Here is a 26,366-nt window from a genome sequence, read left to right on the forward strand (position 1 = left end):
ATTTCATTTTCAAATTACATTGGATAACAAAGTACATTTATACTGCTATACTATTTATACTGCTTATATTATAGTATTCAACATAATCGAGCTATTTTTTTTTAGTTTGTAAGCTGAAAGATTTAGGTTTTAGACATTTGATGGATCATTTTAAACTCTATTTTACATATCAGGTTACCGTTGCTCAGCTACCCACAGAGCTTGCAGAAATCTGATTGGTTCACACAGAATGCTGAGCCAGGAGGAAACTGCTTGTCTGTTCCCTTGAGGAATGGTGTCCATGGCAATAAGCATCACATAGTACCGTTATATGGGTGGGGCTGCTTGTTGTTATGATGAGACAGCTATGTGGTCAAACAATGGTTTGGTTTTCTTCATCTGTCTTGTAATGTTTGTTATAAACTTAACGTAGCTTCATATTTTTCTTTGTAAATACTAAATATGAACACAAATCGCTGGGTAAGACTGTTTCACATGGCAACGCATGAACAAAGAATAGTGAAGAGGAAGAGAATAAGGAACAAGAACCGAAAGAGAAGAAGAAAGAAGGAGACTACAAAATTGAAGTGAGTTTTAGTTCAAATGTTTAGTTTTGTCAAATTTGTTACGCGTAATATTATAATGTAAAAATTTCTATGAAGTTTAAGTTTGACAACAATGCTCCAAATACACACACATACACACAAATACAGTTATTTGCCATTTTAAGGGGTTTGGTTAAAAAAAAGTACACTATACAAAAAACACTAACAGAATTTTTTTTATCTTTCAGCTGGAAGGAATGGATAATTCCCCATCTGAAGAGTTTTATTACACATGGTTACAAATTATGATACTTGACCTGGGTTCTGCTACAATTGGGTCATCATAATATTCAGGTAGGAAAACATTGAGGTTTTACTGATTGATGTTGAACTACAGGCTGAAATATGTTTTAATAAATCACTTTTATTAATTTTTTTATGGCATTTTAGACAAAAACCTGCAGATATATGCCTATTACTGAAATGAGAACAATAACAAATACACATTAAGAATTAAAATGATATCAAATCTGCAGATATATGCCTATTTTGGATTTCAAGTCCTAACAGTAAGTTTATTTTGCTACAGTAAAGTCAATACAGTAGACCTTGACATGAAAACTTGTTCAAATATCTGTGTATTGTTCAAAGGACATGCTTCTATGCAATTGAGGAAAAGTTTGTGTGCAACATGGCTCACCTTGGATTATATCTGTGACTTGTTCTATGTGCTTGACACAGTTATTGGGTTTCGCACAGGTAAGTGTGCATCTTGTTGCTTTATTTGTTTATTTAGCCTCCCTATTAGTCTGAATGTACTTATTTAATTTTCAACTTTTGCTTCAAATATAGAAGACTTCACTTTTTGTGTCACTGTACAAATGAAAAGGACTTGAAGCACCATTTGTGATTCCTCAGATCGCCACTGGAAAACCCTCAAGACATAATTTCATAAAAGGCTTTCCTATTTTACAGGTTTTTCTGGAGCAGGGTATCCTGGTGCGAGACTTGTCCCTTTTAAAAAAGCGTTACATGCGCTCCTCTCTGCTTCAAGTGGGACATTGCCTTTGCCCTGTTGCCCACTGATCTACTCTACCTGAAACTGGGGATCCACACACCTCTAGTTCGGGTCAACCGCTTCCTGCGAACGAGCCGTATGAATGAGGCCCTGGACCGCATGGAAACACGCACATCCTATCCAAACACCTTCCGCGTCGCCAAACTCATGCTGTATATTTTCGTGCTCAGCCACTGGAACGCCTGCGTCTACTTCTCTCTGTCTAATTACATAGCTTCGGTGCAGATCCCTGGGTCTATCCCAACATCTCAGACCCGGACTTTGCTGCCACGAGACGCCAGTACTTCTACTGCTTCTGGTTTTCCACTCTCATCCTCACCACAGTGGGTGACACTCCCGCCGCCCCCGAACGTGAAGAAGAGTATCTGTTTTTGGTCGCAGACATGTTGATAGCCGTGCTGGTGTTTGCTTCTTCTGTCGTGGGGAGCATGGGGGACGTGATATCAAGCTTGCGTGATCGGGACAACGTGTTTTTTAGTTTTCACCAATCATGAGCTGGTGAAGGGTTACCTGCGCAGCCGGCAGCATCAGCAAAGAACTGCAGAAACGCGTCAAACGACTGGTACCAGCATCTCCACATCAACAGTGGGTCTTTCCGTTATAATAGTGTTTTGGGTGAACATGATTTCACCAAGTAACATGTTCCGGAAACAACATCTCAATCAACACATCATAACAGAGGGATAATTTACAGGAAATGTCTGTTTTAGGCTTACAGCAAGGGTTAGGTGCTTCTGCACCCTTGTTTTTCAGCTATCATTTCCATCTGATTTTTGGGATAAATTATGGGTAGGGTTAGATGTAGGGGGAGGGATAGGGTTAGGTCTATGTTTTTGGACAGTAATGTTGTTCCAGGATCAACAAAAGATGTTGATCCTGGAACATGTCTGACTTGGCAAATTCACAAACAGCAGAATTTAAAGACACTTAAGCAAACATCTACCTTAGTGAAAATAATAATATACTAAAATGTATTTGAAATTTACTAAAAAACTGGTATACTTAAAGTCTGCTAACTAATTTTGTACTTAATGCAATTTAATTGTGCAGAAGTAGTGCTGAAGTCCAACTAAAGATATACTGAAGTATAGCTGATTTTGCTAAAGTGGAACTATTCCAACTTTAGTACACTTATATTTTAAAAGATCATATAGCATAAAACACGTTTTAGGCATAATATTAAGAAATGTGCACTGTACACAAATAGTACTTCAAATAAAGTTTACTTATAATTTTTATATCCGTAAGCCTCAAGCGATGCCAGTAAATATGTTAATAGTTTTGAACTATTCTTAGTACGAAATAAATGTATTTTAAATATACTACTTTTTTCTAGGTACACTACCATTCAAAAAATTTGGTGTCAGTAAGATATTTAAATATATATATAGATATATATAATATATAATATATATAATATATATATCTATATATAATATATATATATATATATATATATAGTATATATATATATAATATTCAGCAAGATGCATTAAATCGACCAAAAGTCACAGTAAATTCTTTTGTTACAAAATTCAAATAAATGCTTTTTAAAATTAAATTATGCCAGAAAACTTAAATTTAAAATTATTATTTTAAATAATAATAATGTAACTTTTTTACCGTATTTTTGATCAAATAAATGCAGTTGGTGAGACTTCTTCCAAAACATTACATTACATCATCCAAAAAAAACTTTTGAAAACGTAGTGTAAATGTAAAAGATTGCTAAACTGCAAAAGTAAACAAAATATTGCATCAAATGGCAACTGGAAAAAAAAAAACAATGCCAGCTTTTCTCGAAACTAATTTTTGCCATTTTCTTTTGTAACATGCCATTACATCCCTTAAAGCTGTTCCTCTCTCGTTAATATCATTTAAATGTTTGTTCCATCCAAATCTTCTCATGTGTCTGAAACAGAAAGATCACACGGGAGAATGAGATTCTTCGGCATCTTCCAATCACACTTCAGACAGCGATTGCCGTGAGTGTGCATCTGCCCACTATGTCCAAAGTCACCATCTTTCAGAACTGTGAGAACAGTCTGTTGGAGCAGCTGGTACTTAAACTCACCCCACAGGTTAGAAAACAGGTGGCACACCTGGACAGGATTAAGTCTAACACTAGAGCCAGTTGAGCTGAGACTTATACTTTACCTCAGAAATGTTATGTTTATACTGTTGTCATTATTGGACAGTATCATTTGTTAGTAAATCTTCCAAAACATACACTAATCATTGCTATCCTCTTTAGGTGTATAGCCCAGGAGAGTATGTTTGCAAGAAGGGAGATGTAGGTCATGAGATGTACATCATTAAAGAGGGGAAGCTGGCAGTGGTTGCAGATGATGGAGTTACTCAGTTTGCTGTTCTGGGGGAAGGAAACTTCTTTGGAGAATCAGTATCTTGAATATCAAAGGTAGGAAAAGATAAAGATGATTAACATATTCAATACATAAAGTATAACTGCATTCCTTATATTCAATAACAACATACAGTATATCCATTATCATGGTGATACCTAAAGTTTTTATAATTTCCTTCCACAACAACAACTAAAATGCTTTTTATTGTTTTGTAAATATGAAAATTGTTCTCAAGACTTTCCTTTAAGGGCTTAGAAATAATAAATTCCCTTATTCCCCTTCTTCCTATGCATGCGAAGAAATGACAGTTTCTCCACAATGTTTAAATCAAGTAAAATACCTTTTATAAAAAATTTTTGCAACTTTATTATTTTATTATTTTCTGTCTTCCATGAAAATGTCATGGAAAGAATGTGGACTGTAATTTATACAGAAAAAATCATCCAAACAATTTGTTTTTTCACTAAAAGTCTTCCTTCATTTGTGGTTGTGTTATGCAATATCATTTTGGCTACGGAGAACTTTGTGTGGATTTCATTAATGCCTTTTTTTTTTTTTTTTTTAGCAATAAAAACACCATCTGCTTTTGTTGTATATAAAACATGTTTAGCTGTATTAGCTGTAAACACATAATGAATCACCATATATGACCCAAATTCATCACAATTGTAATTAATTTACAGGTAACCAAATCAGGAAATAGACGAACAGCCAACATTCGCAGCATTGGTTACTCAGATCTTTTCAGCCTATCGAAAGAGGACCTGACTGAAAACACTTCTTGAGTACCCTGCAGCCAAACGCCTGTTGGAGGAGAAGGGTCATCAGATCCTAACAAAGATGGGGATGCTGGAAGAGACAGACGAAGGGGAGGGAGAGGTGGAGAAAACGGAGGACAAGGTGAGCGCTTAGAGGCCAGCCTAGAGGCCCTGCAGACCAAACTAGCTCGGCTGATAGCTGAACTGGAGTCTAGTGCCCGGAAAATGATGCAAAGAGTGGAACTACTGGAATTGCAGACCGAAGGATGGGAAGGCATTGTGGCCGAGGGGGCACAGGGAGAAATAGAAGAGTGGGAAAAAGTAAAAGAGAGGGAGATTGGGGATGGAGATGGGGATGGGGATGGGGAGAAGGAAGAAGAAAAGGAAGAAGAAGAGGAGCCAATAGTGGAAGGAGAGAGAGGAGAGGGTGATGGAGGAGAGGAAAGCCTGGGAGAAAAGGAGAAGAATGCAGGAGGGATTGAGGAAAGTGAAAACGAAAAAGAAGAGACAGAGGAAGAGCAAATAAAGACAGAAACACAGGATCAGAAAAGAGATTAAATGTAAGTAGGTGATATTTGTAAAAATATTCAAATATATGTAAAATATCCCGTTTAAAATGTTTGGGGTACATTTATAAATCATGGATGCTTTAAAAAATGATCAAAAGTGACAGTAAAGCCATTTAGAATGTTACAGAAGAATATGTTACAACAGTTTGAATAAAAAATTCTGGTAAAATAAATCCACTTTGCCATCACAGGAATAAATTAGCCTGCATTTTAAAATATGTTACAACAGTTATTTTGAATTGTAATAATATTGCAGAATATTACTTTGTATTTGATCAAATAAACGCAGCCTTGATGTGCAGAAGAGATTTCTTTCAAAAGCATTTAAAAAAAACGCGTTTGAACAGTATAGTGTATCAGTCAGTGTACCATACTATGAATGTAATGAAATTGTGGCTTATCGATACAAAAAGACAATCTGTACTGTTATGAGTGCAGTTTTATGAGATGCATTAAAGGAAAGTTAATTACACTTTGAGAGCACTGGTTTTATTTAACAAAAAGAAAATATTCATAGTTTTATATATTATAATGTAATGCAATCAGTCCCTCGGTTATATATAACGCCACTGTTAGCGTTGCTTAGTTGTGTTCGAGACGCTAGGTGGCAGCACATACTCCACTTTCACAGTTACCAGAGGACGTCAGTGTGGAGGGTAATGTCTCATACAGCTGTGCTAGTAAGATTTATTATAGGTTTGTGTTTCTTCATTAAAAAAACAACTCTACAGAGGAACAATAGAGAGAACTTCATCAACTGTATAGTCCACCCAAAGAGTCCTGTGGCCCAACTTTATGTTAGAGCTGTTGCCAGGCCTGGTTTTCGTGGTGTGAAATTTTCTACCATGCAGAATTCATTACCACATTCTTGTGTTTTGGTAAAAAAATAACAAGAATGTAGGAAGTCTGGATTCTGTGGATTCAGTGCTGTTTATCTTTGCACAGTCTGCTTCTGTGACTGCAAACTCCATTGGAACAGGAAAGCTGCTGTCAGCAATCAATACAGGCTACTGCAGTGCAGTTTATAATCATCTCCCCATTCTTAATTGAGTAAGTCTGGTAATGTTCTTCTTCAATTAAACAACAAATGATCGAAGAATACTAATTCACATTGGCTCAACCAAATTATAATGCATGCCTAAATATATAATCCTTTTAAATTGTTAGCATTGACATGACTTTAAAACTTGGTTCATCGGTGCTGTGAATTATCAAAGCAAAAGCCCACTCTTCCGCTCCTGCTTTGGAGTCTGACACTCTGATGAAATCCTCCAGAGAGTAAGTGTGTTGTTTTGAACACATCTCAGAGCATGTGCATGTCTTATCTTGCTTAATAACAATTCAAGTGATATCAAATACAGAAACAGCTTCTTTCTCCTCTCTGTTTGTTTCTCTGTGTGGTGGTGGTGTATCAGGGCCTGTCTCAACTACACTCCTGCGCAGGGTCCTGCTGTGGTAGCAAATTACTGGGCCTACCACTGTGTGTATAGTGTTACCCACTAGTGGTGATCGCTGTTGTCCTCAGGTTTGTCTCGAATTAAAAAAAAAAAAAAAAAAAAAGAGGCTTTATTTCTCATGTAGCTGAAAAACAGCTAAATAAATCATTGAAATAAAGTGATTAGCAGAAAACGTATAATAACTATCTGCTTTATGTTTAACTGTAAGAAGGGACGCAACCATTCGTAACTTGAATGTGAAAGCCTTCCGCTTTCATTTGCGTCCAGTTATTTTACCTGTTAAGATTTTATATTGCAAACTGATATGTTATTATGTGAATTTAATTCATTATCACAACCATAAACACAAATAACTTTACAGTTTACTGCACTTTATTCTTCTAGTTTGGCCTACTGTGGCTAATAAATCACAAGTTTTGCACATCCAAAAAAAAAAAAAAAAACATTCCACATTCCAAAATAAGATGGAATGTGTTAGAATACATTCTTAGTATTCCTTATATAATGGATGACTTTTGAACAACAGCAGCATTTATAATAAACCACTAAAAATCGATTTGTACTTCTTCCTGCACCAAAGACGAAAAAATTACATATTCAGATGAGATAAATTCAATATATTCATACATCTCAGTTAGATATCGCAGGTGTTTGAGATACAAGCGTAAACGTTGCCGTTATTGCTGTAGATGCCCAGATGTTCACTGCCAAAGGAGGCTTGATATCCAATAAAACTACAATTACAACAGGAGACGCAAAAACCATGGGAAAAGAATGTCAAGCAAGACAAATTTCAAGACCTGTCCATAGAATAGAAATAATAGATAGCGTCATATCATGTTGTGTCTTCTGTTTTGGGCTGATGGTATGCACTCCAGGTGTTCATTTTTCTCTCTAAGTAAACTGACCTCTCCGCTTAAGCCATATGATTAATTTTGTGGCCGTCAATCACAATCTGTCATGGATTATGTCAATTTAAAGCGCGTAATTCTACATCAACACCCCGAAAAACAGACACAGACTAGAGCAATGGCACGTAATTGCCTTGAGGTGGAAACTGGGCGTCCATTTTACAGGTCTCGCGGGACTCGGTCGCAGTTCTCCTGTGAAAATACAGGTGCGTTTGTTTTTGTTTATCTTTCTCTGTAATCAAAGTATTGCCATAATCATTGGAAAACTGTCAGTTTAGAGTGTCCTAATTCACGGCGAGGGACATCAATTCAAGCGCCACTTATACTGGGGATCTGGGACGGTTAACCCTCTTCATAAACACCTCTTTGTGATAGATGCATCATCTGCTCCTCAGATTGGAGCAGGAGATCTCTATAAATAGCCAATTGCAAGTTGTGATCATAACAGCAGCCAGAGCCACAATGGAGCAGGTGTGCAAATGCTTCAAAATGAATTTTACGCAGCATACACACGGCTTTGAAGGCGTAATATGTTCTATAATTTCATTTATATATGTGCAGTTCTGAACTGATTGGCAAGTTTGCGGATGTGCATCTGCTGCTAAGACAGATAGGAGGAAATAACTTTTCTGTACTTGGTCTCACTAAAGTACAGTTCTACCATATGATGGTGCACAAACGTTCTCATATCAGATGTTCGTCTGCTTGTTTACTCTTTGTGGTGGATTGCGGGGTTTGTTATGTATAACTGGTTCCACGGCATTTCCCAGTAATTAATTATTTAAGCAGGGACACGCAACTGACACTCTGGGGAGGATGACAGAAGCTTTTAAACAAATCCCTGCGCTTCTCTACTTGGCTGTCTGTCACCTTCAACACTCACGGACTGCATCTGTGCACCTTCCCAAATGCCAGAGTATGTGTCTTTCTGGCATTTCACAACCATACTGCTTCCAGATCCCTGGCACTCTTTCAAGGAGCATCCACACATACAGCCATTTGCAGTGACCAAACGGCCGGAAGTCATTCATTTTCAATGAAAGTTGGCGGTTTATGGTGACATGATTGACAGCGACTGTTGGTGATATAATTTGAATTTCAAAGTCCCCATCTATTAAGGCGAGTCAGTCCACTCTGCAGCCATTCTGGCAACACCCTCTGGCAGTTTTTTTTCTTTCTGGGCAAGTGCGTCTCCTCTCTCTCTATGGAAACATATTTCTACCACATACGAAAACAAAATATGCTTTGGTAAATCACAGTTATGACAGAAAGTTATAATTATGACATACTAAATAAATCATACGATTAAAAGCAATAATTATGACATAAAAAGTCAATTATGACGTCATAAGACATAAGTTGAAATAATCAGATAAAAAGACATAATTATGACAAAATTAAGGTAAAAAATACATAATGTGACAAAAGTCATAAGACATAAAGACAAGCTGAAACTGATAAAAAGCTATAATTATGACAAAATTGAGATAAAATGAATCAGTGAAAATTGCGTGATTAAAAAGGGAATTATTATCTAAAAAATTAAGTTCATAGCTAATACATAAGTAAAAACTGTCGAAATTATGAGATAAAAAGTAATAAATTTGACCTACAAAGTCACAATGACATAAAAGTTGAAATTATGTGATTAAAAAGCTAATTATTCTATAAAAAGACATAATTATAAAGCATTCATAATCATGACAAAGTCATAGTTATGCCATAAATAATTTTTGCTTTTTTATATCATAATTTCAACCTTTTATGTCATAATGACTATATGATTTACCAACACATGATTTTTTTCTTCATCTTCTTCTTCTTATTATTTATTTTTTTATTGTATTGTATTGTATTATTTGTGGCAGAAATAGGCTTCAATGTCGATTGCAGACATAATATAATTGTTTAAATAAATAAAAAATTGTTTCAAAAATCCCTTTAAAAATCCTAATTCCATTAAGCTACAGCACATGTTGAATCTACAGGGCTGGCTGTCCAAGCCTAGTGTGCTTTCTTCCAACTGAATATGCAGAAACCTGGCTCAGGTGGTCAATTTGAAGATGAATGGCTCAGAGATGCCGCAAGGAATGCACCGGAAATGGGATAGGGCATGAATTCCAAACAAGCTCTGTGGAGATTGGCGGTGCTGTATAATACCTTTCTCTTTTTTATCAAACTAATAAATTACAGCCCATCTCTCTGATAACTAGGAAGAGAAAGTGCTCGATTTAGACCCCAGATGTGACCCAGGGTTACCTGGCAACTGGACAAACTCAGGAAGAGGAAGAAGAAAAAAAAGAAAACATTGAGATATCATTGGCTGGTTAAAGAAAAAAGAAACAGAGTGGGAGAGAGAAAAGTAAGTACACAATAATGACCTTTCCCCTTCACGACAACCTTCTCTTGCTGACATTTCTATACATAAAATGAGACAGATTTAAATATGTGTGTTGTTACATGTGCCGTTTTTTACATAACAGTATGGTTGTTGTGCTGTTTAACACTTTATTTCCAACGTCCAATGCAAATCATCCTATTCCTATCCTATCTTATACTTTAACACATGCAAGTAAAAATGTGTCATTTTTATATTCCTTTCCTCTTCCCATTTCTCCCCTCTCAAAAAGGCATTACAGTTTTTAATGCTGTTCATATCCACTGGTGAATGTTTAGTTATGCCAGAAATTGCAGCTTCTTTGTTATAGGTACACATGTTGCCTGCAGCCTCCGAGAATAGAAAAGCTCCCCAAACATGCAAGCTGAAGAATGTATGCACGTGTTGTGGTAAATAAAAATGTTTTACAAAGGAATAATAAAGAAAAAATAAACTGACTTATAAAATTGCATCTAATTGAATGGAATTGGCTAATTAATTTGATATCTCTCCGCCACATATATATATATATATATAAAAAATATAAAATTTTATATTTATATAAAAACATTTTCTTCAACAACCAAACAATTTTTTTTTTTCTTTTTTTCTGAGGGAATAAATAGGTATAAATGCAAGTGAGGGTGTTTTTCCAATTAACTAGCACTCATAATCTCAAGAGAGAGCCAATTAAGATTATGGACTTTGAGCAGTCATGTCCAGACATGCTGTATAGTCTGACTGTATCATAGGCACTCATACACACTCACACAAAAAACACAGGCCCTGTTTTCTCTTTCATCTGGGAAATTCAGCATCTTAGACCCTGAGCGCCTGCAGGACATGACCCCTCTTTTTTTTCACTCCGTCTGTCTCTCTTACTCAGACTCCCGTGGTACACTGCAGATTTCACTTTACATTCTCTGATGATCACCCAATTTACATCTTACCCCGTCCCTTAGGCATCATTACCACGGCAACCTGTCCCCTCAGAGACCAAAAGAAAACAAGACTCATATATTTCCATCATAAATACACACAACACACACTCATACAGTGTTTCAGTTATGGCACATCCCTCGAGGGTGTCTAAACTACAGGGAAATAGACATGTTAAAGTAGAAAAGATACTTCAGGCCAGTGCAAAAACCAATCACGTGACAGCTGATCCATATTATATCGCAAAATAGAAGCAGCAGCACCCAATCAAAACACCCAGTCACCTGTATAAAAAAAAGTGGACAGACAGTAAAATTGGGGTTGGGGGAGAGAAAGAGGAGAGAAAGGGGGGGAAGGGCCTTCATCATAGGGATTGCCACTCTTCATTAGAGGGATGATTATGGTCGTAGAGGAAAGGCCCAAGGGAAATAGTGTGATTTTTTTTTAGGTGAAAGAGCCAAATGAATTGAATGAGAAAGAAAGAAAGAAAGAAAGAAAGAAAGAAAGAAAGAAAGAAAGAAAGAAAGAAAGAAAGAAAGAAAGAAAGATGGATGGGCAGACAGACTGACAGATAGATAGATAGATAGATAGATAGATAGATAGATAGATAGATAGATAGATAGATAGATAGATAGATAGATAGATAGATAGATAGATAGATAGATAGATAGATAGATAGATAGATAGATAGATAGATAGATAGATAGATAGAAAGAAAGTCACACTGGCAGCTGCTATTACAGCTCTCCTCAGGCAAGGCACCAGTTCCTCATATCCATGTGTCCACTCCACTCCCATCATCCACAAACACACACAGCCGCACAGACATGACAGAGACGAGACATGATGTGAATGCAGAGAGAAAACTAACAGAGTCTCATGGACAAAGAAGATGAGGTCGAGTCCACATCAAACACTCAACAATAACACAGGTATTGAGGCACAGACACATCAGTATACAAGTTTATGTATGTGCCTGTAAGAATCTGTCACTTTGCTTTGAAATAACACTGATCTGTCTTTCACTCTGTCTGCTAGTTTCCCACTATGACAACTGCAGTTGTTTTTCCTTCAATTCACTTTTTGCAAGCTTGTATTTTCTCTCTCTTAGTCTAGTCACCGTGACACCACATCCGATCGATAGGATGCAGTCATATTTCAAACTCAGGGAAGAATATTACAGTCGATGGTGACCAGAGTTCTTGAGTGACCAGAGTTCAGAGTGTTTTTCTGTAGATTGTATATGAATATAACATGCAATCTACATGCAGTAAGTAGATCATGTACAAATATGTACATTAATTTTTGGTAATATAGTAGGTAGAATGAGAGAGTTCTCCTATTGGTGGTAGGTGGAGTGTTGAGCTTTCAATGGAGAGATCAATCTTGATCGTAAAGCAACAACTAAGACGAAACATTGCCTTTATGTAGGGGTGAGGGGTAAAAGTGATCCTCAGTAATTCATCTCGTAGATTAGGTCCTGATGGGACATTAAAATATCCCCTCCAGAACTGTCTCTCTCTGAACATGCTAATGACAAAGCTACAACTAAAACGCAAGTTTAACATCTTTCGTTTTCATTATCTTTTCTCTCTTTATTGAATGTAATATCAAACAACTGTGTATAGCAGAAGCATACTCTGACTTTAGAATATAATAGTATGACACATTTTATCAGACACATTTTTTAAATGCTTTCGTCAGTTTCCCATCATACCCTCTAGCAGCTTTGAAGCTAATAAATTATTCAATTGAATAATTAGCATTTAATAGAAAATAATTTGCATTTGCAAAACCACCATAAGGGTTAGAAATTGAGTTTCAGAAGTGCTCATGGCTTTACTCTTTCATATTAAATAGGATTTATGCCTACTTAAAGTTCAGTGAAATCTGATACTTCCTGTTGTGCTCCTATGAAGTTCAGCATATGCATTCACAGACCTCTGTAAAAATAAATAAATAAATGAAACTAATCCTTTCATTATGGCAATGCCTGCGCATATGGTTCTCCAGCACTGTCCATGGTGCTGATTCTTCCACGTTTCTCATAGTATTAGAGGTCTGTAATAGCAAACACTTTAGTTTAATCACACACACTTTGAACAAATAAAACACACAAAAACATTGCTAAAATAACAAAGAGAAAAAGAAAAAGCTTGTTAGAGAAAAACAGATGGTCTGTAAATTCAACAAAGGACCCAAGGGAACAAACTCTGGGTGCAGACATGACCCACACACCTTTAGTGTACATGTGCTGATGTGGGTATGTATACAAGTCCATGTATTTACAGAAGCAAAGCTGCATTTTAAAAAAAAGAAAAAGAAAAAAACATAGATAATAGCTTTCTTTTCATGTGCACACAAACAAACAAACACACACACTCACAAAGCAGAATTAAATGAAAGTATTTGGGGGTTCCATTCTGTCACATTATAGCAGATGGTGTCCAGTTCAAGCCAGGCTGGTACAGTCCCTGGAGACGAAGTGGGAGGGAAAGAGAGAGAGAGACAGAGAAAAGCAAAAAGGGAGAAAGATGTTGGGTATTCTCTTAACTCCCTCTTTGTCTCAGTTATTTACACCTCAAAGATTGTTCCTGGGGGGAAAGGACTGACCAATTCGTTCTTTCCGCCCAGGAGTGCAGCCACACATCCAGCACATCTTGGCTGTATCATGAAAGCCAAAGTTAGGTTGTTGTTGTTGTTGTTTTTATATTTCTGGGCCTGTCAAATTCTTCAATCTTCTCTGTGCAGGTGCAACGATGGACCTTTCCAATCATATCCATGCATCTATACCCAGATTTGCCTCCAGGATCTCTCACAGGTGCAACATTGGCCCCCGGCCGGCCTGGCACCCTACCCTTCTCTGCTCAACAGCACCACTACCAAAACACACACACACACACATAAACCCTCTGCCCCCCTTCTCCAAGGTCCAGCTGATCCCCACCTGATCCAAATTCATGGGGGAGGAGGAGGTGCTCTGATCTGAGCTCACCCTGGAGAGGTGAGAAAGAAGAAAATATATGCCATCGCTCATCTTTCTCGTCTCTCTGTCTCGGATAGTAACTCTTTGTGCTCCTGTCAGATTAACGCCAACAATAACCCCTAAAACCATGTTAGATGGTGTCCTTGAGAAGCCTATGCATGCATGTGCATGTATGTAAAACATTGTGCGTCTGTGTGCATCAGTGTTATTGTGTGTAAAGGGCAGTATGTCCAAGCAGGGCTGAGCTCAGGTGTCCTGTGCTGATGAGCTGCAGCTGGCTCTCATTGGGGCTGTAATGGGTGCTATCCAGTGCCTGGGTCAGTCACGCAGCTGAGTTTAGACTACCCTCGGTATAGCAATCCATGTTCAAACTCATTCAGCCTCTTAAAAGTAAAGAAGTTATGTACTTATCTTAATGAGATAGGTCATTAAACGATTTTCTGAATTAAACATCCATTTAAATTAATTTGTCCTCCATGACAAGCTATCGAGATCACTACAATTCTATGAACAGGCATGCAAACATGTGCTTAATTAGGTGTAGTATTTCCACTGAATGCCAAATAATAAGAAATAAGTCCCACATTATATAACAGTAAGTTCCAGTTCTCAAATGTAAAGCAATGCCAAAAACCATTTTGGGTTCCCCAAAGAACCTTTCAATGAACAGTTCTCAAAAGAACCACTTTTTTCTCAGTGTAAAAAACATTTTAGAATTCTGAATTACATTTCTCCACTATAAAGAACCTTTTTCTAGAATGGAAAGGTTCCAAGGAAGTGAAAGGTTTTTCGTGGAACCACAGGTGCCAAATAAGAACTCTTATTTTTAAGAGTGCGGCTGAATGGCATATTTAGAGAAAAAAATATTTCTTAAGTATGATAATATGCTATTTCTTATTCAGTTATGCAGTACAACATAAATTATGACTTTTTATACAGGCTGTCAAGCTGTGCATTAGTGGTTATATTGACTCTTTCTTGAAGAATACCTGATATGCCAATCAAGTGACTGTCTTTATGAGTGAGTCAAGGAGTCATTGATTTAACTGATTGTTTCAAAAACACTGATTCATCAAGGAATGAAGCACCTGTGTTTGTTATTCAGTGTCACATTATGGTTAATTGTGCACTGGCTGCTTAGTACTGTTCTGGCAGAACAAAAAATAACTTTCCATTTTGAGTCTAAAATGTAAGTTAATCAATCTATCTAGCTGAATAACAATCAGCTATACTTGGTGCTATTGAATTTTTTGTTTATTTTGTAAGCATAAGGGATGTGGAGATGATGCGGATAGGGAATATTTTGCACTACATGCACTGGAAATTTGTTTTATGTGATTTAAATGAACATGCCTCACAGCTTGGCCAGGCAGAAGGTATTCTTATTGACCGCGTACTTGGACTGAATTAAGCCGTGAAATGAGCTGCAATCCATTGTTCTTTAACCATGAACAACAGAGATCAATACTTATGATTTCCACCAGCCCTCCTGAAACTAAGCACACAAGGACAACACATGTTCCCTTCAGTGACGGCATAATCTGACTGAACCAAATTATACAAAACCAAAGCCTTTACAAAGAGATTCATGCAATAATATTGCCCAAAATTGCCACATATTATCTTCACTTGACTCTGTCCAGTTAAAATATTCCATCCCATTGTCTTTTTCCCTCTTTATGCCCAGTACTTCTCTGCCTCCATATCCTCCCCTCTATTGTTTTTTTCTCTTTCTCTGGGTCTTACTATTTTCATACCCCTCCACTGGCCCTGGGTCAGACATTCTGCCTCCATCCATCTTTCCATCCACCCATCCATCTTTCCATCCTTCCAGCAACATCAGCCAGCTGCCCCAACACACACACACACACACACATAGAGTAGACCTTAATTCAGTCAGTAAGGTCTTTGCCCCCTTCCCAAAGCAATGCCCAGATCTGAACACATGCACCAGGCAAAAAAGGGCAGCAGAGGGGGGATGGGTGACACTTGAAGCCATATGCCTCTTTCTCACATTTGACTGCATGTATTTATATGTGTATGTGTGAGGACGGGAGGTGAGGGGTGTGTTGCAGGAAATAGCAGACCAGCTGACTTTGTTCACAAACAGAGGATAGAAATAAGGTTTTAATGGAATCTAATACATCTCATCAGCCATGATCAATAATTGTCTAAAACATAATCGGTCTGAGGATGTTTTGTGGATCCTGAAGAATTCCAATGATTTCATTTTCTATTAAAGATTTTTTTTTTCTCATCAAACTTGGTATTGAACTATACATTCATTTTACTGATCATATTACAAATGTCTTTTTTGAATCACATACACAGACTAGGTGGATCTATTTGCTATTGATGTGCCTATTAGAGTGAAATACTCTTTACAGGTCTTTTACGAGAAGTTAAGCAATACATTAAACAGCCCTGTTCCCAATCTTTTATGAGAAATATCTTTCATGAGAAATGAGAAATATCTTCATGAGAAATGAGAAATATCTTCATGAGAAATGTCTTTGCCAAATCAGCCTCTTCAAGGCTGTATCTCTACCCATGTAATATCACAATCTTGCATCTCATAACAAATCATTACTAACATTTTTATTTATTTATTTATTTATTTATTTTAACTGGAAAATAGAAGAATTGATCTTTGAAAGATCATGGGTTGATGTATACTTAAAGAATACTTTCTTATGTACAACACTCTTAAAAAAAAACTTCCAAAAGGGGTTTTTACAGCAATGCCATAGAAGAATCATTTTTGGTTAAAAGAGCTTTTTGTGTGTGTGTGTGTGAAAATCTGAAGCAACTTTTTTCACTATACAGAACCTTTTGGGTTAAGTCAAAGGTTCCTTGTGGAACCGTAGATGCCAATAATAATAAAAACATTTATGTGTGTGGCCCATCAATGCTTACATCATTATTGTGACTTCTGGACAGCTTAGATTTTGTTAAAATTATAGACTTACTATCATGTATAAGGCAAACAAAGTTAACAGCTGGTGCCAAAGGAGAAAAAAAAAAACAACAAAAAAAAAAAAAAAGTTCGTTTGTTAACAGATAGTTTGATAAAACAACATGGATATTCATTTTTTTTCAACCATCGTTTTTAATTTAAAACTTATTTCATTTTAATTTCCCTGTTGTATTATGGATAACTTTGATAGTATTTTCTCAAATATGTCTCTCAATTTAGGTTATAAAAATGTGTAAGAAAAAAAAAGCTAGGCTTCGCGCTCCTGTCATCCAAAACGTCTCCCTAAAAAAGAATTTTTCTTAAAATATCATAACTTAACATTTAATTGAGCTAAAATGTCCAGATTGGTAGCTGAAAGTTTTACAAACAATTGCACCACTTTAACACAGGCGTACAACCCATGCGTTACTGCCAAACACTTGCGTCCAGCTCTAGCCTCAGGCGCGCCTTTCAATCTGTTCGAGAAAGAACTCGCTGAGTGTAAGGAGAGAGAACAGAGGGGGTGGGACGGAGGTGTGACTGTCGTGGATAAGTGCATAAAGTGAATGATTTGTAAGAGCGAGCGAGAGAGCAAGAGAGCGAGAGAGGGAGACTTTAAAAGGGAGCCAGCGGAATGTTATCTCTCAAATCATCAGAGGCACGAGGACCAGCACGCGTGGCTGTAAGGATGGCTGGAGCAATGTTGTCCTAATCCACGGGAAACAGAAAGGACAGCCTGAGAAGCCCACTTTCGTATCTAATCGATCTTATCTGAGGACGCGTGTCCATTGTTATCCACACACGGGTCAGAGGGCAACACATCTCCAAGCGTGCGTTACCGGTCCTGATATTTATATCCATTCTGTAACTCTGCTTACGGAAATTTCATGATATATCAACACAAATCTTCGTCGCCGACTGCGTGGAATTAGTGGCGAGGAAAGTATTACTAAAATACGCTGTTGCTGATGCTGAAATAAATATTCAGAAAGCACAATGGACAGATGAACATGAATCACTGACTGAAAACAGACTTGATAAAAGGGATTTGAAGAAATAAATTGATTCTCATCCAATTTTTCATCAGCAGAGGTGAGTTTCAAATCAATTTCATAAAATGTTGATTGTAGCCTATACTTTTCACTCATCTTCATGTTTTAAAATGCCATAATATCGAATTATTAGCTATAGCAACAGTCTATAAAAAAGCACGCTCTGCAAAAGAATTTTGTGCACTGATACACCTTTTTATGATAACATCTTAGTTTTTCATCCGTTTTACCCTAATTTCCACGCTGTTTTTAGGATTTCAATTCGATCTTCTAAAATTAAAATGGTTAAACAAGTGAAAAGAACTAATCTCTGCAGGTTGTCACCTTGGAACCGCTTTGATTTTTTTCTTTCAAAATTAAAACAGCATTTAAATGTACATTTTCAGTTGTAATGGGGAGAAATTTTACAGTGTTCAGTTGCATAGCTCAAATAAAAGTATCATGAACAGTATAATATACAAAAATAATAAAAAAAATACACATTAAACACATCAACCATCTTATACATTTTTCTTTTTCTTTTAAATGTTTCTTGTGATTGAATCCATGTCTTGAGATTCATGCACCCTTGTGTCATCTGGAGCTATAGGCTTTGCATTTGCATTTGCGACAGATGGTCAGCTATGACTTTGGTTTTGTGACAATAATTGATTTCCATTAACTTTTGCATGGAACCGGTGAATATGTATAATCATCTACTGATGGTAATGTGTGCTGAGTGAGCTAAATTGCAAAATGCACACTGACAACCATTCACCAACATTTAGTAGAACTGTTTTTAAAGTAACAGAAACCCAAAAGCCTAGAGTGTTACTTTTAAAACAGAAGTAAAACACAATAATTTAGTCTAGACATTCTATCCATTTCATGAGATATAACCGTTGGATTTGTTAGTTAATTATTCTTTGTTGTTTATCTCAGTTACTGTACTGAATGTATTATAATATGCAGGCCTACAGATTAATTTTTATATTTATAAAAACAATCCTTTTGTGTCTAATTCACCAGGGCAGTTTAACAATCAGTGCACCACTAAAGCCTTGATCAAACGGATCTGAAAATGATGCTGAGTCCCGATCAGACGGATCCTGACCTCACCTGGACACAACCGGACACGGAATGTCTGAACGTCATGAAGGTGGAGTGTGTGGCCCACGAGCCCTTAGAGGCCGCGGATGGCAAGACTCGCGCACTCGTGCCAGCCGCGCTCACCAGAGAGGAGAAGAGACGGAGGAGGCGCGCGACTGCCAAATACCGTTCTGCGCATGCCACGCGCGAGCGCATCCGAGTGGAAGCGTTCAACGTAGCGTTCGCTGAGCTGAGAAAGCTGCTACCAACACTTCCACCCGACAAAAAGCTGTCAAAGATCGAAATACTTCGCCTAGCTATCTGTTACATTTCTTATCTTAACCACGTTTTGGACGTTTAAAAGAACATTTACCAGTACCTTAAAACAAAACCCTACAAGTGTAAATAAAGAATACTTTTATAGACACTGAGAAGTTGCATATTCAAGCTTTCACACGAATAGCCCATTAAGAGAGAGAGAGAGAGAGAGAGAGAGAGAAATGGGTAATACTTTATAATTATTTTCAGAAATAGGCTATGTTTTGTTGTCTGTCCCCTCTAATTACGAAAACGGAAATCAGAACAAAGGGATGGGAGAAAGTCTTTTAGTTACAATAAAACAGTAGCTACCGAAATTTTTACGTATCGCAGTAAATGAAGCTTGTTGTTTTTGATAGCTACTGTAGTTAAGGATAGCTTTTCAAAGATTAGCTATCCTGTTCAACATGCCACATCATGAGCACATTTGTGGCAATAATTTGTTGTGGAGAGATTTGACTTGGGTTGGATCTTAATAGGCTACAGCACATAAACAAAACAAAATATTTATCTTTCGCAACCTTGTTATAAACCAAGCTGATTTTACAGACTACCAACCGTGTGGAGAAATGTATAGGCTACTTCTATGGGCTGGAACAAATCATTACCTTGTTAGCTCTTCATTTTTATTTTCTTGTTCATTTATTTATGAAGTAAATTAAGTTATGCGAGTGTCATTAAAATAGCATATCTAAAGTGTTTACGTATATATGTAAATATTTAATGTTTTTATTATTATTGTTCCTATTTTAGACTGATGTGCAGAGTTTGGGTTTACTGTTGCTTTTCACTTGCACTTTTCATTGGCAGTTTTCTTAGGAGTAGGAGGGCCTTCGCTGTGTGTGCACTACAGTTATTAATATAATAGTGTTGCTGTTGATGTCCTGTCCTATGATAACGAGAAGCACTTCCCATCGGATAGGATCTATTGCTGTATTTTTTATTTTGTTTACAAAGTGCTCATAGATAGCGCTTTGGGTACCTGATGACTTGGGGTAGTTTAAAAGTACAATTACACTAATTTAAATACATCATAATCAATGTCAGATAAATAATTTGGCCATAAACATTGTGTCGCCTGCCTTGCAAGTCTAAGCTACCCATCGACGCTCTCTTTGCTGCGACCAAAAATGATCTCAAAGTAGTTTAATTTTCTTTTAGAAACTATTTATAGAGATTATTTGTTTATGTGAATCTTGTGTACCTTTTGGAAATTTTATAGTGAACAAATTATCTCACATCTGCCTCATATCCAAAGATCACCCTGCTAATTCAAGGGTTTGTCCGTCATTTTGTAGTGGAATAGCCAGTACACTGGTTTGTATCGCAGTTTTTCATATACTATTTTAGGATAAATAGTAAACATATTAATTCAGCCCTGATTCGTCTGTTGTAGTTTTTTGTATAAAACAAAATGAAATTAAAGATATTGTGCCAATACGATGTTCTCTGTTCATATACTTTCACGCACGTCATTTCAGACAACTGAAATCAACGAATGAACTATAGGCTCACATTGTGAAATTCACTGTCGTAAACATTATTTACTTATTAAAAAGCCATGAAAAAAGACCTTTTCATGCTGTCACACAACACATGCACAGTCCGCTCTGCTCACGGCCCAAAGGCGACTTTCTCCCCAGAGAGGAGACAGGTGCTTGTCCAGACGGGCCAAGGCAACCAAATTACGACCCTTCTGCTGCGTCCCGTGGGAAAGAGCAAGAGAGCATGTGCGCGTGTGTACGTGTCCAAATCCTGGTCATATTTCACACTAAAGATTTTTACTCAGCTGAAGATGTTGCAACTTTAAGGGTTACTGTCGATCTCAACTTTGATTGTTTCACTCACTCAGTAAAGAAATTGTTAGTTCGTGGAAATTTGTTTAAATGATAACAAATATTTTAAGTTTCAGAATACATTTAACGTGTAGGTCTAACATAACACATCCCGGAAGTTACATTATGTTCCTCATCCAGGCAAACGGGCTGATCAGTTTGTGTGTTCCATGCTGGACGTGAACAAGCCTCGTTAGTTGATTATGTAATGAATGACCCTCAGCCCTGCTGTAATGCCATATGTCTGGGTGTATGTCACGGAGAAGGGTCGAATACATTAGCCTTAAACTCAGGTAGCCAGATTAGACTTTGACTCTTCATGCAAAGAGCCAATCTGTCGTCTCTACAAGTGTCTTAGATAATAAAACAAAAAGAAATTAAATCCTGATTAAAAATAAATAAATAAATAAATAAATAAATAAATAAATAAATAAAAAAAAAAAAAATAAATAAATAACATCCTGTTTGATATAATCCTGTTTTATCTCATACATATTAAGCTATATAATATTTTCACCAACCTATCTATATATCGTAAAAATCTATCTATCTATCTATCTATCTATCTATCTATCTATCTATCTATCTATCTATCTATCTATCTATCTATCTATCTATCTATCTATCTATCTATCTATCTATCTATCTATCTATCTATCTCTGTCCCGGGTCAATCTGTCAGTTTGGTTAAGTTATTTGTGGCCAGATGGAAACGGACGGATGAGAGAAAGACGACATTGAGGGTGTTTATAAAGAAAAGACTAGAACTGCAAACCTGCTTAGAGGGGAAAATGAGAGTCAGTCTGTTCTCATTAACTAGCGCATAGAAAGTGTCACACTCAGAACAATGCAACCCGGCTGCGCGCGCACTCCCGGACCATCTGTGCACGCGTCAGACATACAATGATCAGATTTTCATCACACAATGACACACTGACATAGTCCGCGCATGAATTTGTTGATGCATGCATTGAAGATTACAGATTTGTGACCTTCCTTCGGATATTTGTACAGGATCAAACCACACACTAGGGCTGCAGGGTTTTGTAAGAGATTTTTGAAGAAAAAATTAATACTTTCAAACACAATAAAGTTGCGGTTGCGCTATAGGCCAACTGTGATTATAAAAGGTAGGCTATTTGGTAAATGTTCGAACGCTATTGCATTGGAGAACACAATATCAAGTGCTTTTTATTTATTTTTACTTGTTTATTTATTTTTAGTATTCACGTAGTGGATTCACACAGTTGTATTAAAAAAAAAAAATCTCACAACTGGAGAACCCCCAACACTGCACGTTTTTTGTTGTCTCTCTTATCTGACACACATTTGAAAGTCTTGGAGTGTTCACTAATGAGCTGATGAGTTGAATCAGGTGTGTTTGAATAGGGAGACATCTAAAGGGTGTAGTGTTGGGGATTCTCTAGGACCATGATTTGGAACCACTGCATCGGATAATAGGCTACTTGAGATATACAAAATGTACAATAAAGTAGTCAGTGGTTTCAATCCACAGGATTAAAAAAAAAAAAAACACTGACAAATGTGTGAGGTGCTCAGTAGTGCCACTTAGTGGACAAACCCAGTGTCACTTCATTTATCTGATAGATCTGTAAAATGATAACGACAGCAAATAACACACACACATTATTATTATTAAGCTCGTTATCAGAATATGATTTATAAAAAAATATATTATTAAAATAATAATTATTAAACATATATCAGGGTAGACGTGGGTGAAAACTCACAGAGAAATATGAACTTTGTCATCAAACAACTACAGTTCTGTTTTTTTTTTTTTTTTTTTTTTTTTTTTTTTTTTTTTTTTTCAACATTGCTTTTATAGAAGTCCAAGTCTAGCTTCCAAACAGTGAAATAATGTATAACAAAACTCTGCTGCCCCCTATTGGTCATAATGAGAAGTAGGTTGTTATCTTCTTTTTGTAAAGAGTACACTTTCTCTTCAGTGTAGAGTACAAAGTTAAGACGAACAAAACTGATAAAAGAGGCAATTAAGACAGTACACTACTTCTGGGTCATTAATTAAATAAGCAAAAGTGTCCCTTTTGAAAGGTACTTCCCCAGTGAGAGCTTTTGTACCTTTTTTTCTGAGTGTAAAAAAAAAGAAAAGAAAAGAAAAAGTCAAACAAATGCATTTTCTAAGACATTTTACATGAACAACACGAAATATTGCAAGGACTGATTTAAAAGGCTGTATCTTTCTGACTGAGAAATAGAAGGTGAGACATTAAGATGTATCAATCCAAAAGCAAATACAGTTGTTGTGAAAACTGCTAAAAAGAGAGAATGAATTATTCATGTATCACTCTAAAGGTTGTCAGTATTAAAAGTAAACCTATCAGTCCTCACATATATTAGTCATTTAGCAGACACAGTTATCCAAGCTAACACTATTACACAGACACACACTGTAAAAAAAAAAAAAAAAAATCTGTAGTTTTTACAAAAATAATTTTGGCAGCTGTGGTTGCCAAAATAATTTTGTAAAAAAAAAAAATACAGAAAAACCCTAAACAAAAACTGTACATTTTACAGTATAAAACTCTGATTTACAAACAAGACAATTTGAATGTAAAACCAGTAAAATTCAACAGCGCACACTTCTATTAAAATCTGTTTTGTACCTTTAACATACTGACAACCACCATAATAATGCAGGGAGTAAGAGAGAAATCCACATGAAGAATCAAAGCTCATCATAAGTAGCCTCGCCACAAGCAGAAGTATATACATGATACTTAAATAATGCAATAAACTTTCATTAAACAACAGAAGATGTAACATAAAGCCCAAATGTACATAACTGATAACAAAAACTATAAAAAAAACATGATTATTTAAACAAAATACTTTCAAATGTGGAGTGTCATGCAGGGAATTCTGGGAATATCAGTTTACAGTTTTTGACTGTAAATTATACATTGATTTGTTCTGCTGTATAATTAACAGTCCGTAAAAATTAACAGCATTTACTGTAAAATTACATGAAATGTCTGGTTAGATCTTTTACAGTTTTTCCCTGTATATAGTACCGGAAACCTACTGTTAACCTATTAACAGTTTTTTTTCCGTAGAATTTTACAGTTAGAATTACACTTATTTTTTTACGGCAATGCACTAAAGTAGGTTAATATGTGTATTTGCAGACATATTATTATATTAATGTACAGCCTATATTTTATAATTTTCTGATTATTCTTTAAGATTCTGGACTATCAGTCCAAACAACATTATTTGGTGACCATGTGAGTGAAACACTGAAGAAAAGCTTTAAGTGGCATGAGCAGTCGAGAGAATATGGGGGATGGAGCTATATTTAATGGCAGCAAGCTCTCTCTGCATCTCTCTCGCTTCATCAGTTTTATGGAGTATGATAGCTGGATGCAATCATCAGGAAGTCGGTAAAAACTGCAGACAGGAAGATGTAAAGAAAACAGAGAGAAAGAGAGATAGACAAAAGACGTGGACATAAGATTTGACCTGATTAATACATAACCAAACGTGTGCTATTGCTGTGCGTTGGTTTGAATATAGGCTGTAAACCAACAATTGTGATTTTGCCATTGCTTTTAGCTTTAACAAACAAACAGTTAATATACAGTGCTGTGAAAAAATTGTTGGCCACCTTCCTGATTTCTTATTTTTTTGCATGTTTTTTACACTTTAATGTTTCATATCATCAAACAAATTTCAAAATTAGTAAAAGATAACACAAGTGAAGACAACATGCAGTTTTTAAATGAAGGTTTTTTATTATTAAGGGAAAACGAAATCCAAAACCTAAAAACCCCCCTAAAAAGTTATAACTGGTTGGGCCTTTACACTTGGGCCACCCTTAGCAAGCAACAACTGCAATCAAGTGTTTGCGATAACTTGCAGTGAGTCTGTTACACAAAGCGCTGTGGAGGAATTTGTGTCCACTCATCTATGCAGAATTGTTGTAATTCAGCCACATTGGAGGGTTTTCGAGCATGAACCGCCTTTTTAAGGTCATGCCACAGCATCTCAATAGGATTCAGGTCAGGACTTTGACTAGGCCACTCCAAAGTCTTTTTTTTTTTTCTCTTCAGCCATTCAGAGGTGGACTTGCTGGTGTATTTTTGGATCATTGTCCTGCTGCAGAACCCAAGTTCGCTTCAGCTTGAGGTCACGAACAGATGGCCGGACATTCAGGATTTTTTGGTAAACAGCAGAATTCATGGTTCCATTTATCATAGCAAGTCTTCCAGGTCCTGAAGCAGCAAAACAGCCCCAGACCGTCACACTACCACCACCATATTTTACTGTTGGTATGATGTTCTTTTTCTGAAATGCGGTGTTACTTTTATGCCAGACATAATGGGACACACACACCTTCCAAAAATGTAAACTTTTGTCTCGTCAGTCCACAGAGTATTTTCCCCAAAGTCTTGGGGATCATCAAGATGTTTTCTGGCAAAACTGAGACGAGCCTTTACATTCTTTCCGCTCAGCAGCGGCTTTCGTCTTGGAACTCTGCCATGCAGACCATTTTTTGCACAGTCTCTTTCTTATGGTGTCATGAACACTGACCTTAACTGAGGCAAGTGAGGCCTGCAGTTCTTTGGATGTTGTTGTGGGGTCTTTTGTGACCTCTTGGATGAGTCGTCTCGCTGTGCTCTTGGGGTAATTTTGGTCGGCCGGCCCACTCCTTGGAAGGTTCTCCACACTGTTCCATGTTTTTTGCCATTTATGAATAATGGCTCTCACTGTGGTTCGCAGGAGTCCAAAAGCTTTAGAAATGGCTTTATAACCTCTTCCAGACTGATAGATCTCAATTCTTTCTCATTTGTTTCTGAATTTCTTTGGATCTTGTCATGATGTCTAGCTTTTAAAGATCTTTTGGTCTACTTCACTTTGTCAGGCAGGTCCTATTAAAGAGATTTCTTGATTGTGAACAGGTGTGGCAGTAATCAGGCCTGAGTGTGGCTAGAGAAATTGAACTCAGGTGTGATAAAACCACAGTTTTTAACAGGGGCAAACACTTCTTCACACAGGCCCATGTAGTTTTGGATTTTGTTTTCCCTTAATAATAAAAAACCTTCATTTAAAAACTACATGTTGTGTTTACTTGTGTTATCTTTGACTAATATTTAAACTTGTTTGATGATCTGAAACATTAAAGTGTGA

General features: G+C 36.6%; 1 protein-coding gene and 1 pseudogene across 1 annotated transcript; both read left to right on the forward strand.

Moving 5' to 3' along the window:
• The first annotated feature begins 474 nt into the window (after window positions 1-474).
• Window positions 475-5,291, forward strand: LOC122138456 (annotated as a pseudogene).
• A 13,702-nt stretch (window positions 5,292-18,993) lies between these two features.
• LOC109096798 (helix-loop-helix protein 2-like) lies at window positions 18,994-20,741 on the forward strand. The gene has a single exon (XM_019110454.2). It carries the CDS (start codon window positions 19,034-19,036, stop codon window positions 19,400-19,402), a length of 369 nt encoding a protein of 122 aa, XP_018965999.1. The 5' UTR covers window positions 18,994-19,033; the 3' UTR covers window positions 19,403-20,741.
• The last annotated feature ends 5,625 nt before the right edge of the window (window positions 20,742-26,366 follow it).

The sequence above is a fragment of the Cyprinus carpio genome, chromosome B9 (genome assembly GCF_018340385.1).
Source record: "Cyprinus carpio isolate SPL01 chromosome B9, ASM1834038v1, whole genome shotgun sequence".
Lineage (NCBI taxonomy): Eukaryota > Metazoa > Chordata > Actinopteri > Cypriniformes > Cyprinidae > Cyprinus > Cyprinus carpio.

Coding starts and splice junctions, on each gene's coding strand:
- LOC109096798 (XM_019110454.2), top strand. CDS start 19,034: ATGATGCTGAGTCCCGATCAGACGGATCCTGACCTCACCTGGACACAA.